The 17,397-nt window shown below is 34.4% G+C and overlaps 1 protein-coding gene across 2 annotated transcripts in view; it reads left to right on the plus strand.

The window, feature by feature from the left end:
- The window catches only part of Klhl28 (kelch like family member 28), a 38,166-nt gene extending 20,822 nt beyond the window's left edge, over nt 1-17,344 (plus strand). For both annotated transcript variants that reach the window (XM_015491233.2, XM_048798634.1), the window contains exons 2-5: nt 389-1,287; nt 11,044-11,487; nt 13,673-13,881; nt 15,114-17,344. In XM_015491233.2, coding sequence (XP_015346719.1) covers nt 389-1,287; nt 11,044-11,487; nt 13,673-13,881; nt 15,114-15,277 — 1,716 coding nt within the window. In that variant the 3' untranslated portion in view covers nt 15,278-17,344. The remainder of the gene's footprint in view (nt 1-388; nt 1,288-11,043; nt 11,488-13,672; nt 13,882-15,113) is intronic.
- Nucleotides 17,345-17,397: the final 53 nt, after the last annotated feature.

A 17,397-nucleotide genomic window follows, 5' to 3' on the forward strand; every position in this document is an offset into this window, starting at 1 on the left:
TAGTGTTGTTTCAAAACTTAATTTTGCTGTAAACAAGGTTCCCCCGACATATTAGCGTTTTGTTTCCCTGGCTTAGACTTGAATTTGTTGAAGGAACAGTGTTTTTGGCAGAGTTTTGATCTAAAAGTCCATTGTCCAGAGATTTTCATGGCTTGGAACATAGTATTTAACATTTTGGGTCTCCATCTTGCAAGAAAGGAGTTGAATTGCATGACTATTAAATTCCTTCTAACTCTGAAAGCTTATGTTCTAATATTAAGTATTTTAAAACCAAAAGAATACAGGAAAATGAACAATAAATCTGATTTTCATTGTACTGTTTAAAACAAAGAATCATACTGGCATGATTATTTTGAAGTAACTGTCCATGCTTTTTGTTTTTCTGTAGATGGACCACACATCCCCGACCTACATGCTTGCTAACTTAGCCCACTTACATTCTGAACAACTTCTTCAGGGCTTGAATCTTCTTCGTCAGCATCACGAACTCTGTGACATCATTCTTCGTGTAGGTGATGTTAAAATTTATGCTCACAAAGTGGTACTTGCCAGCATCAGCCCATATTTCAAAGCTATGTTCACTGGAAACCTTTCTGAAAAAGAAAACAGTGAGGTTGAATTTCAGTCCATTGATGAAACTGCTCTCCAGGCCATTGTGGAATATGCCTATACAGGGACTGTTTTTATTTCTCAGGATACAGTTGAATCTCTCCTTCCAGCAGCAAACCTACTTCAGATAAAACTTGTCCTGAAAGAATGTTGTGCATTTCTTGAAAGCCAGCTTGATCCTGGGAACTGTATTGGAATATCTCGTTTTGCAGAGACATATGGTTGCCATGACCTTTATTTGGCAGCCACTAAATACATATGCCAGAATTTTGAAGCTGTATGCCAGACAGAAGAGTTTTTTGAGCTTACACATGCAGATTTGGATGAAATTGTTTCCAATGACTGTTTGAATGTAGCTACTGAAGAGACTGTTTTTTATGCATTAGAGTCTTGGATCAAGTATGATGTACAAGAACGCCAGAAATACTTAGCACAGCTACTAAATAGTGTACGATTACCATTGCTGAGTGTTAAGTTTCTCACTAGGCTATATGAAGCAAATCATCTTATTCGTGATGATCGCACTTGTAAACATCTTTTGAATGAAGCTTTAAAGTACCACTTTATGCCTGAACATAGACTCTCTCATCAGACAGTCTTGATGACGCGACCTCGCTGTGCTCCCAAAGTACTTTGTGCTGTAGGAGGAAAATCTGGACTCTTTGCCTGTTTGGATAGGTAAATAGAAGGCTTTGTTAAAGGAGTGATATTTATAGACTTTTGTGCTTTTTAAATGTGCTAATTTTCTGTATTTTAAAAATAGTTTGGTTTTACTTTTTACTTTTATTTGCTGCTTTTTTTTTCTCCCAGAATATTTATGTGGTCATTTTAATCACATTGTCATCCATTCTCTATAATACTCTCAATTATTAACCTTCCTTCCCAAGTGTGCACCTTTATTCATCCTGGTTACTCTTAACTTTTCTTCCATTTTATGTCTTTATTTATTTTTTTTTTTTTCTGGAACCGTTTACATCTTTATTTGGGTCAGACCAGCATGGAGCGGAGATTTATTATTGTCAGTTACATCCGAATATATTAAAGAAGAGAGCTAAGAACCTGTGAGGAGGGTAATCTGGCGGGCAGGAATGTGGGTTTGAATGAATGAAACAGATCCTTAGAAGAACAAGCAAAGAAGTGAAAAAAGCTGGGCATGATGGCACACACCTGTAATCCTAGCTACTTAGGAGACTGAGGCAGAAGAATCACAAGTTCTAGGCCAGCCTCAGCAATTTAGCAAGATCCTGTCTCAAGACAAAAAATAAAATAAAAATGAAAAAGACTGGGGGTGTAGCTCAGTGTCAGAACATCCATGGTCTCCAATTTCCCAGTACCAAAAAAAAAAAAAAAGGGGGGGGGGAGAGGCCTTTATGTGCAATTTATGTTCTTCATTATAAGCATTTTTTCAAAACAATAGTAATAAATGCTTTTTTAAAAAAATATGTTTTATTTGTCAATGGACCTTTGTTTTACTTATTTATGTGCAGTGCTGAGAATCAAACCCAGTGCCTCGCACATGCTAAGCAAGCGCTCTACCACTGAGGCACAACCTCAGCCACAATGCTTTCTTTTCTATTAACTTAGAGCAGGAGTTGCCAGATTATCAAAGATCTAGCAAAGGTAGATATATAGACTTCATGGGCAGTATGGTGTTTGTCACATCTGTCCAACTCTACCTTTAGAATTTGCCAGTCCTTGATGATGCAAGTAACTTTTAGATTTTTAGAAAATGTAGTGTGATGTTATCTTTGCTTTTTCCTTGGATAGAATTTGCTTAAGACAAACTTTTGTTTGATATTTTTCGATAATGCTGTGCATTTCTTTCTGGCAATTTCCAAAACTTTGGTAGATTGCTTTTCTTTCTCCAGTGGTAGGAAACTATTGATGTTACAACTCATATTCTGAATCTTTTAAAAAAATTCTTACTATACATTTTAACTGTAGTCTTAAAACTAGTATTGTTGAGATTAGTCTATAGGTAAAGCATTAGTTGTGGTAGCTTCACATATTAATTGTTTAGTTCTTGTTCTTAAAAGACATGGATTATTGGCATGAAGTAAATGACTAATAGAACGGCAAAAAAAATTCCAAATGTGAATGTATGTTTTAAAAGTCTGGTTGCCTCTTGGTTTTTCAAATATTAAAAATAATGAACATAAGTTATTGAAGAGTCATAAAAACTGTTCTTGTCTTTAGACCCAGTAATTCTTTTGTCTTCCAATCTATCATAATAAAATTTAAAAATTAAAAATATCATTTGCACAAAGCTGTTCATTGCAGCATTATTTATAACTGGAAAAATTGGAACCAACCTGAATGATCATTCAATTTAATTCTTCAAAAAATTCTAATAACACTGTTAGATATGGGCCTTCAACAAGCTCATTTAGTAAAAGAGAAAATATTTGCATAGATAATTATAATACATAGTGTTAATTCAGTGATAAAGATAATTCTGTGGAAGTATTAGGGATAGGTGTTTCTCCCATTGGAAGAATTTAGAGCCCGGACGCAGTGGCACATGCCTGTAATTCCAGCTGTTTGGGAGGCTAAGGCAGGAGGATTACAAGTTAAAAGCCAGCCTCAGCAATTTAGTGAGGCCCCAAGCAAATTAAGAGATCCTGAGAGATCCTGTCTCAAAATAAAAAGGGCTTGGGGATGTGGTTAGTGTTTTTGTTTTTTTTTTTTCTGTTTAGAGTTAACTTTATTCCAAAACTTTTTTCAAAAGATTTTGAACTTACAGAAATGGAAAGAACAGCACAGAGACCTTTTATGTGACTTTCATCTAGATTTGCCAATTATTATCATTTTGCCTCTTTGCTTTCTCTATCACCACATAAAAACTTTTTCCTGGCCTTTTGAAAGTATGTTGCAGATGTTATGTTTTTTATATTAAATGTACTAGCACTTATTTCCATTAAGTCCTGTTTTATTTATTTTTAATGGACGTATAAAATTGCACATATTTAAGGGGTACCACTTGGGTTTCAATACATGTATACATTGTGTAGGTTCAAATTAAGGTAAACATATAGTTCCTCAAACATTTATTATTTATTTATGGTAAAACATTCAAAATCCTTTCTTCTAGCTTTATTTGAACCCTACAGTACATTATTATCTGTAGTGCAATAGAATACCAGAACACATTTCTCTTATCAAACCATAATTAATACCCATTGACTGACCTTCCATTAACTCTTTATTTAGTTTGCATGTGCTTTATTGGGCTTTTTCTATTTGTGGACTGGTGTCTTTCATCATTTTGGAAAATTAGTAGTCATTTTCTTTAAATATTGCCTCTGTCCTTTCTCTATTTTACCTTCTAGGACTCCAGTTAACATTTATTAGAGCTCTCTCTGTTTCCTCTTTGTCTCTAATTCTATATTTTCTGTTATTTTGTCTTTTCATGCTATATTGAATGTAATTTCTTCCACTCTTCTATTTCATTCATTCTCTCTTCAGTTGTGTCTAATCTGCCTTTAACCCATTCATTCATTGTGCTCTTTATTTTGGTTACTATATTTTCTGGTTCTAAAAGTTCTATGTGGTTCTTTCAAAAAGTGTCATGGCACTTTTTAATACATACTTGTTCCCTACATATATTTCTATGCTTGATTTTAATTTCTTCTTCTTTTTTTTTTTTTTTTTTTTTTTTGGTTAGTGATTAAATGCCCCTGGGTTCAAACCCTAGCACCAATAATAAATAAATAAATAAATAGATGGATGGATGAATGAATGAATTTAGGAAGAATTTTGTACAGAAGTTCATGACCAAGGACAGTGGCATGGTATAATATGAGTTATGCAGGAAAGTAAAAGCTGTTTGGTATTGGGAAGTATACAGTTCTGATTAATAAGTCAAACAGTGGTGAATGTGAACTGAATCAAAGAAGTTATTATATGCCATGATAAAAAGAAGATTTTTATGTATATTGCACAACTATTTTAAATATGGTACTGAAACAATCAAGATTAATCTGTTAAGTCATTTTGGCTACATTGCAGAGAAAGATTGAGCAACCAGGATTAACACCACAGTGATTAGATCAGAGAGTATTATAGAAACACAGTCAACAGATTATGAGGTCCTGGATTAGGGTAGAACTAGTAAAGACAAATAAGAGCAACATTTTTTTTTTTCTTTTGGTGATGCTGGGGATTGAACGCATGGCCTTGTGCATGTGAGGCAAGCAATTTACCAACTGATCTATATCCCCAGCCCAAGAGAGCAGTAATTTAAAAAGTGTTTTAAGAGAGGAAATTGACAGGACAGAGTTTGGATGGATAAAGGGAAAGGATGTTCAGGAAAGGCAGGAATAAAAGGAGAATGAGATTTCTTGAACAAATGATTAGTTTGATTATATACCAAGAATTGAAAATGTATGTTTAAAAGAACAAATGAGGGCTGGGGCTGTAGCTCAGTGGTAGAGCGCTCACCTCACATGTGGAAGGCACTGGGTTCAATCCTCAGCACCACATAAAAATAAAATAAAGGCATTGTATCCACCTACAACTAAAAAAAAATTAAAAAAAAAAACAAATGAAAGCTATGGCTTAGTGATGGCCTTGCTAGCTAAAGAGATTAGCATGTATAGAAGGGAGCCAGATATTATTCATCAAGACGAGGGGAGAAAGACCTGGAAGTCATTTTAGAGAACTGAGGCTGCCACTTCTATCACAGGCCCAGAGCTCTAGGAGACAGAGTGTTTTGGGGGACATGTGAGGACAGCCCATTGCCTATAGCCAGCTCAGATATCTGCTCATATCATTCCAGCACTGCACTCACTGGCTGCCCCAGTTTTGACTCAAGCAGAGCCAGCTGTATCTCAACCCTGTGACTAGTGCAAGTGGTAAACCTTGGCAGTGTTCAGGGGTGTGAATTCTGCACAAATTCAGAATGCAAAAGTTATGGGGACATGGCCTTCTCACCTTCATTTCTAAGAATGTTGTGGACTGTTTGGGGTCACAGAGATTTGTGGCAGGGGTGAATCCACTGTATAGAGTTTTTATTAGGGCAACTCTTGAGTGGAAATATAGTGTTGGAGGTGAAACTACTGCAGAACCCTCAGCAAGGTTATACCTAGTAAAGCTATGTTAACTAGACCACCACAGAGTGTCAGTACTAGGGTAATCCCTAGTGAAAGCATGAGAGTGGGGCCACTACCAAGACCCCAGGACTGTAGAACTACCAACATGCAATACCAGCCTGAGCAAGGTACAGGCACAAAACTCTAGCCTCCAACCATGAGAAGAACTAGATGAACTGAATGCAGCAAAGCCATTGGGTTGGGGCTTTCTAAGGCCTTGAGGTCCCAGTTTCTGCCACTGTGTGCCCAGGCTACAGAACATGGAGTCAAGGGAGATTAAGACTTACTGTTGTTTTCCTTGTTGGGGTTTGGGGCTGCTTGGTACCAGTTACTTCTTTCTTATGTATTGGTCCTTTTTGGAATGAGAACACCTGACCCACCATTGTATTTTGGAACTATATAATTTGTTTTGATTTGATAGGCTGACAGGTGGAAGGATTCATGCTTTGAGACCTATCCATATCTGATTTAAAGGAAACTCTGTATTTTGGGCTTTTTAATTGATCCTGGAATGAGTTAAGACTCTTGGAACTATTGGGATGGAATGAAAGTATTTTGCATCATGAGACAGACATGAATTTTGGGGGTCAAGAGTGAAATGTTATGGTTTTAATGTATCTCCCCAAAATTTATATGTTAAAAACTTAATGCAGTAGTGTTGAGAGGTGAGACCTTTAAGTGGTGACTAGGTCTTAAGGACATCACCCTCATGAATGGACTAAGGCCATTATCTCAGGAGTGGGTTAGATGTAAGAGGGGGAGATTTGGCTCCTTTTCCTTTCTCTTTTCCTCCCTCTCCCTGTCTTCCTCCTTCTCTCTCCTTGTGTGTTCTCTCACCATGTGATGCCTTCCATGGTGCAGGAAGAAGGCCTTCAGCAGGTGCAGCCCCTCAGTCTTGGACTTCCAGCCCCCAGAACTGTGAGCCAAATAAACTTCTGTTATTTGTAATTTACTTAGCCTGGTGGCATTCTGTTGTTACAACAGGAACTGGACTAAGACATATTCCAGTTATTATTTTTTCCCCTTAAGGATTTTTTTTAAAATCTTTTTTTAGTTGTCAATGGACCTTTATTTATATGCGGTGCTAAGAATCAAACCCAGTGCCTCACACACTCTAGGCAAGCGCACTCTACTATTGAGCTACAACCCCAGCCCTCTCCTTAAGGATTTTTGATCCATTGGCTCTATAATGAGTTGATAGAATTGATTGCTTGTCATACACCACATGTTCTCATCTTTTCTGCTTTCCCACCTTAGAGTCCAGAAACAACACTGTCATCATAACTTTTGAATATACCATGGCTCCCTAACCCTTGTGTTCCTTCATCATACTCATCTAGTTAAAATCACAACATCCACTTGTGCCATGGTTGTACCTGAGCATTGGAATGTGGCAAGAGAAATACACATGCCTGGGGTTGGAGTTGTGGCTTAGTGGTGGAACATTTGCCTAACCCCTGTGGGGCACTGGGTTTGATCCTCACCACCACATAAAAATTAATAAATAAAATAAACTTCTGTTATTTGTAATTAACTTAGCCTGGTGGTATTCTGTTGTTACAACAAGAACTGGACTTAAAACATAACTTCAGTTATTATTTTTTCCCCTTAAGGATTTTTAAAAATATTTTTTTAGTTGTCAATGGACCTTTATTTATATGCGATGCTAAGAATCGAACCCATCTATAACTAAAAGAAATATATATAAAAAGAATTTATATAAAAAGAAATATATTGGGCTGGGGATGTGGCTCAAGTGGTAGTGCACTCACCTAGCATGCAGGAGGTACTGGGTTGGATTCTCAGCATCACATAAAAATAAAATAAAATAAAGATATTGTGTCCACCTAAAACTAAAAAAAAATAAATATTAAAAAAAAAGAAATATACATGCCCATTTTAACTTATCTCACTTAAGGACCTTGGCATTCCCCAGCAATTAACTTTTAATTTCCTCAATTTATTCTTTTACTTCCTAGGACTATCTCACATCACCTGTTTTCTCTTTAAAAACATCCCAGGTATTTCCAACTCTTAGCTGATTACCTTATTCCTTTTTCTATTAAGAGGATAAGAAGCCACCAGAAAACTATCTCATCTTCCCATCACTAAATCTACTGTTATTTCTATTAAAGACTAACCCTTCTACTTCTTTTTTTTTAATTTTTTATTTATTTATTTTTGCATTACAATTCTTAATACACCATTATACCATAATTTATCATATCTCTGATTTTATATATAAGGTATGTTTCTACTTCTTATATTCACTAGATTCCATCCCTTTTCTTTTTCTTTATTTTTCTTTTTGGTCTCAGGGATTAAACCCAGGGGTGCTTAACTAATAAGCCATATCCCTACTCCTTTTCTTATTTTTTAAATTTTGAGCAGGTCTCAATAAATTGCTTAGGGACTCACTAAGTTGCTGAGGATTGAATTTGCAATCCTTCTGCCTCAGCCTCCTGAGCCACTGGGATTACAGGTGTGTACCACTAGGTCTGGGCCATTCCTTCTCTTTATGCAAATATTTTGCTCTTCTACTTATCTTGTCTTTCTCTTATATCATCACCTCCCAGTGTACCATATCTTTGCCGTGAACATACAAACGTTTTATAATCTAAACTCCCAGATTAATTTTTCTGGCATCCATAGTCTTTCTGTGTTTCACTTTGTAACTCCTCGTGTCCGTTTTACTCTTCTATTTAAAAAATAATAATTAGAAAAATTACCTATATTCGCTGTTTTCATTTCCTCATCTCCTGCTCTCTGGAATTTCTCCACTCAAGGTTTATCCCTATTTCCTCAATGAAACTCATCTTGTTAAACTCAAATTGTTCCCTGTTATATCACTGGTACAAATTCACAGTTTAAAATCTAGCTAAATAATAAAACTGATTATAAATAGGCATTTGATAATTATGAAGTTAATCAAAATACTTTGATCATACTGGAAAAAGAATATATACTCTTATACTATTGCATTATTGAGTTTTGGGACTTGTGGCTGACCTATAATCAGCAAAGCAGTCGGGGCAGGGCTGCCCTAACCCATGGGGCCCCTGCTACAGTATGTACAAGATGGCTGGACTTGGAGTTTTAGGGGTTTAATGTCTTCCCTGCTGGCATAATTGGCCCAATTACACCTTTCTACTTGTCTGTTTATCCCTTTCAGAAGTAGGAATGTTTATCCTATTCCAGTCCTGCCATTATAACTTTATTTGGGGGAGTTACTGGAGGTTGAACTCAGGGGCACTCTACCACTCAGCCCCAGCCCCAGCCCTATTTTGTATTTTATTTAGAGACTGGGTCTCACTGAGTTTCTTAGGGCCTCACTAAATTGCTGAAGCTGACTTTGAACTCTTGATCTTCCTGTCTTAGCCTCCTGAGCCACTGTGCCAGCCTGCCATTATAACTTAGAAGTGTATCCTGCTTTTTTTTTTTTTTTTTAAACAGAGGCTCACAGCTGGAAGGAGATTAGACTTTGGACTTTTGAATTAATGCTGGAATGAGCTAAACCTTGGGGACTGGAAGGGATGGAATGATTGCATTTTGCATTTGTGAGAAGGACATTAACCTTGGGGGCCAAGGGTAGAATAATATGGTTTATAATATGGTTTGAGTGTGTCTCCCAAAGGCTCATGAGTTGATATTGTGAAATGATGATGTGGAACTTAATTTGACTATGATTTTTAGAGATAGAACCTTTGGAGGGGGATGGGGAGTGGGGGATGTGTGATTAGAATTAGATAAAGTTATCCGAGTGGAGTCACCATGATTGAATATTGGTGAAGTGGGAAATGACCAGTGTGTGGAGAGAGAGAGAGAGAGAGAGAGACACACACACACACACATACACACACACCCGGGTCAGACTGCCAATGAGAAAGCCATCAAAAGATGGCTTTTGGTCAAAAGTATTGTCTTTTTTTCATAACTTATCTAGTCTGTAATATTGTGTTATTAGCAAGAAAACAGTCTAAGACAGATATCAACAAGCTTAATAGATATTAAAAATACGTTTGAAGACCCCACATATCTCCTTGCCATCTCCCTCTCTCCCCAAGAAGTAAACATTATTCTGTATTAACCTTCTGCTTTTCATTATAATTTTTCCTCTTGTCAAATGAAACTCAATTACTATCAGGTTTTATACATTTTTATATAAATGGAAGTGCTATATATACTTGGAGATGTTTTTTCACTGAACAGTAAATGAAATTCTCTTGTGCAATTGCATGAGGAAATAGTTCATTTACTTTCACTGACATGGTGTATTAGCATAGCATAATTTTTTCTTTTACAATGAAATTTTTTTTATTTTAAATACTAAAGTCTTTCACATAAATAGAAAAGAGTGTAAATTCCACTTGTACCACTCAGTGAATTATCATAAAAGTGAGCAGTACAAACCAGTTCAAAAAATAGAATAGCACTCAGGAGCTCCTTCTCTGTCCTACCCCAGTGATAATCACCATCTACATTTTTAATCCAGAGATTAGTTTTACATGTTTTTGAACTTGATATAAATGAAATTATGCAAAATATATTATTTTGAGTTTATCATCTTTCCCTCAAAAGACATGTAAGGGGTTGGGGTTGTGGCTCCTCAGTAGAGTGCTCACCTAGCATGTGCGAGGCCCTGGGTTTGATCCTCAGCACCACATAAAAATAAATAAATAAAATAAAGATATTGTATCCAACTAAAAAACAAATATTAAAAAAAATACATGTAAGATTCACCCCAAGTACATGTGGCTGTATTCAGTTCATTTTCATTGCTGTAAATATGGTTGATGAACATTTGGACTGCTTCCAATATTTGGTGATTACAAATGATACTGCAGTGAACATTCTTGTACATATACAAATATATGCATTTTTCTTGTGTACCTATTTAAGAGTAAAATTGTTCAGTCATGGGACAGATATACTATACCTTATTTAACTATTCTCCTTTTGATGGATTATTGCATTGTGCTCCAAAGAACTTTTCTGTATGTTTCCTACTACAAAACTCACTATAGTAAATGTTCAACAGAGTAGACACATAGAGATGAAATTGATGAGTAAAGGCACATGCATATCTTGAACTTTACTGGATAGTGTGAAATTGTTTTCCAGATTTGTTTGTACTTGTTAACACTCTCACTAACAATCTGCATTCCTTCCTCCACATTCTTGCCAAGAGATGTTATCATCTTTACAGTTTTGCCAGTCTGGAAGATGTATCTTGGTTTGTTGTGGCTTTAATTTGCATGTCCCTGGTTACTGATAAGATTAAACATATTTTTATTTATGGGCCATTTGGGTTTTTAAAATTTATTTTTTTCTGCTTATTCTTTAGTGTGGAGATGTACTTTCCTCAAAGTGACTCTTGGATTGGTTTGGCACCCTTAAACATTCCTCGCTATGAATTTGGAATATGTGTTTTAGACCAAAAAGTGTATGTTATAGGTGGTATTGAAACTAATGTGCGTCCTGGTGTCACTATCAGAAAACATGAAAATTCAGTAGAATGCTGGAATCCTGATACAAATACCTGGACTTCACTAGAGAGAATGAATGAGAGCCGAAGTACCCTTGGAGTAGTAGTTCTTGCAGGAGAACTTTATGCTTTAGGTGGATATGATGGACAATCTTATTTACAATCTGTAGAGAAATATATTCCCAAAATAAGAAAATGGCAACCTGTGGCACCAATGACTACGACAAGAAGTTGTTTTGCTGCAGCTGTATTGGATGGAATGATATATGCCATTGGTGGGTATGGTCCTGCTCACATGAACAGGTATTTAAATTAATAATTAAATTGTGTACATGTTGGGAGATTTTTAAAAGGGATTATTAATAATAATTTCTGAGTTTTAAATAATTTGTATGTATCAATGAGCTTCATTTTTAATTTTTTAAGTGATATTGATAGGCATTTGAGAATTTAACCTGCTTCTTAAATGTAACTGTTTATATGGCAATTCAAAGAAACTTAAGATTACATCCCTTGTATTAAATTAACATTAAGTCATTCTGTTTAAATGGTCTACATTTTAAAACTCAGAAAATGTAAAAGTAAGATTTAGGCAATTTTTAGATTTCGTGTAGTGTATGTATGTGCATGTGTATATGTGTATAAGGTCTTTATTATGTTGCTTAATAGAATAAAGATATGGAAATATAATTCCTATAGGCCAATACAATATTATATTATAAAGTTGAAGTCTCACTTAGATATTCCTTGGTGGATTCTTATTCTATGATTAAGACATATTTTCATGTTACATCATACATGTGTTTTGGTTGTACTAAAATCTGAATTAGAGATCTCTGTATTCTGTGATATATTCTTTGAATAAAGGAGAAATATGTATGAGAAAAAAAGTTAGTGCTTATATGGAATATTAATCATAATCCTGATATGGAATATTAATCATAATCCTGCACATTTATTGAAAATTGATGTTCTAAAGATTTTTATCTTTAATAATTGGAGTGGTCTGTGTTTTATTGATTTTTTTTTTTAGTGTTTTAAAGAAGGGAAAATGATTGGCACAACAGTATTTCTTAGTTTAAACAGCATTATTTCAGTTTAATCTAAACCAGTCCTCTTTTTTTGATCCTTTAGTTGAATGAAAAGTATTTGGGTCCCCGACAAGCATTTCTATTCTTTGAAAAACTTCTGGCAAAAAATTCTAAAATAAAAGATTTACGTATTTTAATTTTGAGATAATGTTCTTGGATTTTTAAAGTCTTGCTAGAGTTCATCAACTTTTCTTGTCCCATGATTTTGGTCTAATGGGTTTATCATGAAATCTTTTCACAAACACTGTTATCTAGTCTCTATTATGATTTCCAGAATGAGCTTAACAGCATCTCAAATGCCTAAGCCTTTTTCAGAAAGTGAGATCAGAACAAGCTCAATAAGTTTACCTTTGTGCCTTTGTGCCCCTTCAGGGCAAACAACAGGCTTAAAAATATTCTGAAATGGTCTGAAGAAGCTTTTTTGAAAATTCTGATTTGATATGGGTCTCCATAACAAACTTGGAACTACCACAGGTTCTCTGGATGCATACCTAACTTTAATCCTAAATTCTCCTAAATCAATCAGAAATTATTATGATTAACCAGTTTGTGCTATGGAATCTGTAGTGTGCTCTGTACTGAAATCACATGAATTATCCTGTGAGAAAAAACACTGCTCTTCCTTCCTTCTCTTCTCTTTTCCTTATCTGTGTATCCTTAGTTTTCTTAAAAATATTTGTAATTTTCTAATGCATTCTTGTTTGATTTTATTATATGAACCCTTTGAGTTGTGCTGTTTTTTCAGGTGAAATGAAATGGTGTATTCAGGTTTACACAGAGCCACAGTGGTAGGGCTAGTCCAGCTCTAAAAATGCAGCATTTGTACTTAAACCCAGGTCTTCTGTTTAAGTTCTGTGCCTTTAATATACCTGTTGCTGAAACAGTACAGTTGGCCCTCTGTATCTGCAGATTCAGCATCTGTGGGTTTAACCAACTATGGATGAGAAATATTTGAAAAAATATTGCATCTATACTGAACATGTACAGATTTTTTTCTTATTCCCTAAATAATACAACAACCGTTTACATAGCATTACATTAAATTAGATGTAAGTATTCTAGAGATAAAGTATATGGAAGGTTAGGTGTAAATGCTACACTATTTACATAAGGGATTGAGTATCCACTTGGGTTCTGGGACCAATTCCTTATGAATACTAAAGAATGATTGTATAATGGAATAGCAAACAGTTATTGTTGAACCCTATTCACAAGGTAAACTTTTAATTCTGTAAACTTATTGGCAAAAATCTAAATATTTGGGATAGACTACTCTTGGTTTGTATCTGTTTCTTTATTGAACTTTGAAAACCATGGCAGGTTTTAGTTTTGCTTTGGCAGAAAATGTGACACAAAGGATCTGTAAATTAATTCTTTTGTCATGTGAATTTTTGCAGTGTGGAACGTTATGATCCAAGTAAAGACTCCTGGGAGATGGTTGCATCCATGGCTGATAAAAGGATTCACTTTGGCGTGGGTGTCATGCTAGGCTTTATTTTTGTGGTGGGTGGACATAATGGTGTCTCACATTTGTCAAGCATTGAAAGATATGACCCCCATCAAAATCAGTGGACTGTGTGTAGACCAATGAAAGAACCTAGAACAGGTAATAATAATTTATGAATTTATAAAAATATAGGACTGTGCTTTCTACAGTGATGCTCTTGGAATAGTAGTTCCATAGAAGAACAAGGGTATTACTTTTCCAGAAAAACTTTTTTTGTTATAAACTTGAAAAACAACTAGCTAGGCAAAACAACATAGATTTCTTAACTGTGCTTTTAATATACCTGTGGGTATATTATCATTTTCTCAAACTTGAAAGAACACATTTTGGGAAATGCTGATAATAGAATATATCTTTCTAGAAGCTTTTTTTTTTTTCGTTCGTATAATAGATCTCATCGATTTGTATGTTTTATAATCCCAACCTCCCTCCCTCCCTCCCTCTCTCTCACTCACACACACACACACACACACACACACACACACACACACACTCCTTGTATTGTTCTATTTTGTTTTGTACATCAATGATTCATACATTTACTTTTTAATGTTCTGTCCTTCCCAAGGGACACAGTTATAAGAAAAGGGGTTGGATTTCAGGGTTCCTAAAGAAAAAACAAATACATCATTTGAAAATAAGGAAAATTGTTATTTTTTAACCCAAACTCAAATGACATTATTTAAAGGGGCAGGTTTTAAAACATACATATCAAAAGGAAATTAACGGAACAAAATGGAGTTAACCATTTCAGAGTTTGTTTGTAATCAGTTTTTTTCAGCATTCTTGATAGGGAAAACCTTACAAACAATAACTTAAAATTTTGTGTAGACTTGTTCTTTTTTTCAAATACATATAATAATATATAAAGGATAATTTTTAAAAGCATAAATTATATAGTTCAGTGTATTTGAAAACCTGATGAAATGCATGATTGCTAGAAAATATATAAATATAAATGGATTTTAAAGCATATAGAAATGCCTTAATAATACTTTTCTGCCATAGTTTACCCTGATCTGATCATGAAACATTATGTACGTATATTAAAGTGTCACACTGAACCCTGTGAATGTGTACAATTCATTAAAAATCAAAATTTAAATAGTACTTTGCTGTTGGGGGCAGGGGTGTGGAGAGTAGGATTGGAGAGCAGAGGTAAAAGAATAATTTGACTCTTATGTTAAGGATGTGTTTTTCTATTAAGTATATTTCTATGTTGCTTGTTAGATTGTTGAAATATATTTTAAGAAAACATTAAAGTACACATTGGTTTTTAGAAAAAATAGACTTCATAGCTAACATATCTTCTTTTTATCTACCTTTCCTAGGAGTTGGTGCTGCAGTAATTGATAACTACCTTTATGTAGTTGGGGGTCACTCAGGGTCTTCCTATCTGAACACAGTGCAGAAATATGACCCTATCTCAGATACGTGGCTGGATTCAGCAGGCATGATATACTGTCGATGCAATTTTGGATTAACTGCACTTTGATAAGAGTGAACTCCTGGAAATCATGTGGTAGTGAAACTTGTGCCACACAAAAGGATGTCCAGTTTTCTGAAAACTAAAAGCTACATTGCTTTTATTTTAACTTGAAGTGGCATGAAGACTCAAAGTTTTGTTGGGTACTTTGAATTGACAAGTAGTTTTGGTTGCTCTTGGTTACACAGTAAATCAATAATCAAAGAAGAAGAAGAAGAAGAAAAAGGAAAGACCTTGCCAATTGAATTGTGCACTTCTTTCCCAAGACTGAGATAGACTTGTTTTATGTTCCTAAATGGAGAAAACCTTGCTGCTTTTTAATTTTTTTTATTTTTAGCTCTCTTTCCTTGATATGTATCATGATTTACTAGGATGAGAGAGGCTTTAGATTCTGAAGTGTATTGAATGATTGGACAGATTGTTTATACTGCTTGTTGTATGTAAATTCATATGCTTCACATTTTTAAAACAAAGGGCTGCTTTTACTTTTGGTACTTTTAAAGGTTGTAAATAACATGTCATAGTGAGTCATCTGAATATTCTTCCTGCTAAATTGGTTTTAGGGCTAGTGGTGTAATATATTTGCAAGACAATTGGTTTTATTGTCCTATTTGGGGCCCTGTTTTAAGAAGCCAGATACTTACTGTTTATGCCTTTTGTATATGTGCAGGTTAATGCTGGATGAATTCAGTTACTTGTCTGTGCTATGATAAGCATGGATAGAATGAGCTGATCATACCAGTTGTTTTAGTTTTTCTTCAGTAGTACAACAGGCTTCCCAGTGTTGATGTAAATATTTGAAAGTGTTTAGGACCAACCTTAGTGCTTATTGATTTTTTTCATGTAAACTTATAATAATTTTAGTTTTTTTTTTTTTAAGATCTTTGTTTGCATTTTCCAAGTGTTCAGATATAAAAATGGTGCTAACTGTAGGATCTATATAACAAGGCTATAATAGATGTTCTTTTGGATGTTTGGTGTGACATGCATGGCATAATTTGATAGTGTTTTTCATTTTACAGGCTTAATTTGTTTGTGCTTATTAAAAATGTTAGTGAGTACACTAATGTTAACATCCAAAAATCATCTAAATGGCCTGTTAGGTTTTTCATGGTTACTGAATAATGATTTAAAGAAAGATACACTTTTGGTCTTCTTTGTTCTTCTGCTGGATTACATCCTTCTGAAAAACAGAAATATATGCATTAAATATAAGCCCTAGGCAGTTATGCATTACTTTGTACATTTCTTAGGTAACTGAATATTTTAAAGTTATTGAGGAAAACTGGAACTCAATGTTTACTTGACTAATGGTTCTAATTTAGTTCTGCTTTGATTAAGGAAATGATCTTTTAAAACAAAATTGTTTGCATTAGCCAGTAAACACTTATTTAAAAGATATGGTTAACTTATTTTATTTTCAAGCATGTTTTAGTAAATGTCTGTAAGTCTTAAACACATTAACTTGCAGTTTTTTATGATGTTGGTACTTGTGTTTGGGTACTGTAGTCATTTTGTTTTTATTTTCTTAATTTTTTTCTTGCCCACTATCTCTTTATAAAGTCTCTGCAAGACCACTGTACATTTTTCCTAATAATTCACACAGCATTCTTAAGTGCCATGATATTCTAAAACTATTGTTAAGAAGCCATTTGTAATTATAAAACATAGGTTCAGTTGTTAGCATATATGTTATTTCTTAAAAACTATAACCAGGTAATTTGCAGTTTTCCTTGTTCTTCCATAAACTACCTGTTGTAGAATTGACTATATACTACAAAACTATGTAAAATCATCTTTAATCAAAAAAGTAGTATCATGCTTTAGGAATATTTGCACAGATTATAAAATCTTGCAAGTGATTTTTAGTCTCTTCTAACTTAGAACTCAACAGGAGCTACTAATAAAATCAGATGAGTATTTTGTATGTTGCTTGTTTGAAAAACAATGATATATAGCAATAACTTTTTCATTGCTTTGAATAAATCTGTTGAATAGTAATAAGGTGCACTACTGTGGTTGGCCTAAACTTTATATAAAGAAAAGCAATTTAAAATAGATTCCATTACATACTTACTGGTTTTCTGTTGTTGTTTTTTCTTTTCTTTTTTTTTTTGGGGGGGGGGGTA

The sequence above is a fragment of the Marmota marmota genome, unplaced genomic scaffold, assembly GCF_001458135.2.
Source record: "Marmota marmota marmota unplaced genomic scaffold, marMar, whole genome shotgun sequence".
In the NCBI taxonomy this organism is placed as follows: domain Eukaryota; kingdom Metazoa; phylum Chordata; class Mammalia; order Rodentia; family Sciuridae; genus Marmota; species Marmota marmota.